General features: G+C 44.0%; 1 protein-coding gene across 2 annotated transcripts in view; it reads left to right on the top strand.

Moving 5' to 3' along the window:
- LOC310779282 (uncharacterized protein) overlaps positions 1–669 on the top strand; it is a 4,627-nt gene extending 3,958 nt beyond the window's left edge. For both annotated transcript variants that reach the window (XM_083639803.1, XM_083639804.1), the window contains exon 3: positions 1–669. This exon is cut by the window's left edge and continues 77 nt beyond it. In XM_083639803.1, the coding sequence (XP_083495929.1) occupies positions 1–54 (54 nt within the window). In that variant the 3' untranslated portion in view covers positions 55–669.
- Positions 670–1,646: the final 977 nt, after the last annotated feature.

The following is a 1,646-nucleotide window of genomic DNA, read 5'->3' as shown; positions in this document are numbered from 1 at the left end:
GCGCTGGAAGGGATGGAGGAAGATGAGGTCACCGAGGACGAGGACGCCGAGTAGCCATTCACCCACAGGCAACGAGCGGAACAACCACCTCCTGTCCAGACCTGCCAGAGCCACACACACACACACACACACACACACACACACACACATTTAGGCTAATGTAATTTCACAGGCAGTCATGCAAAATTTCTTAAAGCTGATTTTATGCCGGCGTTGTTTTATTGATTACACCAGTGGTTCTCAAATCTTTTCACACGAGGGACCCCTAAACTGACGGAGATTAGACCACGGACCCCCATCTGATAGGGTTTTGTCCCACGGTGGTAATAAGATTGATGCTTTTACATGTTTTATTTACAGAAAGCGGGTGCCCATTTGAGAACCACTGGATCACACTAATACAGAATTGATGGCAGAGATTTGATACAAGACTTTTGAGCTAGCAGCGCTAACGGATGCTAAGAAGAAGCGCCGGCTCCCGTTCAGATGATTGAAAACCTGACTCGTTCAGGATCGTTTGTTGTTCATGACACTGTAACCTTTGACCCCCCCCCCTCACCCTGACCTCTTGTTTTCTTTGTTGTTTACTATTCTCTCAGTTCAGAGACCACTGCTGTACAGAACAAAGTTTTATGTTGGATTTTTCTATGATGTTGTTGAATAAATAGAATGTAGTCCATGTTGAGCTGTGTCTGCCGGCCTTTTGATGACACCGAGGAGGAGTTTCTGGCACAACTTCACCTACTTCCAAGGTGCACGGAGATTCGGAGAATGGAAAAAGGTCTAGAGGTGAAAACTCCAGCAACACTTGTTAGTTAGCACAACTGTGTTAGACCAACGTTGGTCTAACACGCTCCCGGTTTGCGGAGCTCCGCCTCGCGCTGCCTTCCTGGGAGTATGTCCTAAGGATTGTGCACTTTTCTCAACGGGAGGTAGAGCGGAGCGTAAATCTGCAGGACAAGAGGCGAGCAGCAACAGCGCGAGCGTTACCAAATGCGTTGCGGCCCGGTACCGGTCCGCGGCCCGGTGGTTGGGGACCACTGGGTTAAATCACGGATAAAGACAGTTAATGAGCATTTGCTACAAAAAAGTACTTTCTACTCAGTGGAATAGATATTCTGCCTTTACCTCCTCCCTTACAGTGTTTTACCTTATTAAAAGGTAAACGTTTTTGAGACTTTCTAGCTGTGTCCTGCTTCAATTAAAGGGGAATAATACCAACAATTAAAAAAAAAAACTATTCAGAAGCATTGGTATTAAATAGAAGCTAATAGAACATGACAGAACTGTTTGCCTGGTATCATCATGATAGAGTGCAACAAAACCACTAGGTGGCAGCATTGCTGTATAAACCCACAGCCTTGCTATGGGAGAGTGAATGCAGTAGAGTAGAAACAATATTTATTTCCTTAAATGTTCTGCCACAATCTGAATCTTTTGGTTCTTTGGGATTATGTATTTCTAAGATTAACTTTACTGCTTTACTGGACAATCAACAGTACAGATTCCAGGTTGGATTCAATCAGTTGCTTTTATGCAGGTTTCGTACGCAAGTATGGAAAAGAATTTGAAGTATTTTCCAGGTATGGAAAAGAGTATGGAAAAATATTTGTGTTTCCAGACTTATCTATTGTGACTATCTGACT

This window comes from Poromitra crassiceps (genome assembly GCF_964638095.1).
Source record: "Poromitra crassiceps genome assembly, chromosome: 7".
NCBI lineage: Eukaryota > Metazoa > Chordata > Actinopteri > Beryciformes > Melamphaidae > Poromitra > Poromitra crassiceps.
This window is presented reverse-complemented; position numbering and strand designations above follow the sequence as displayed.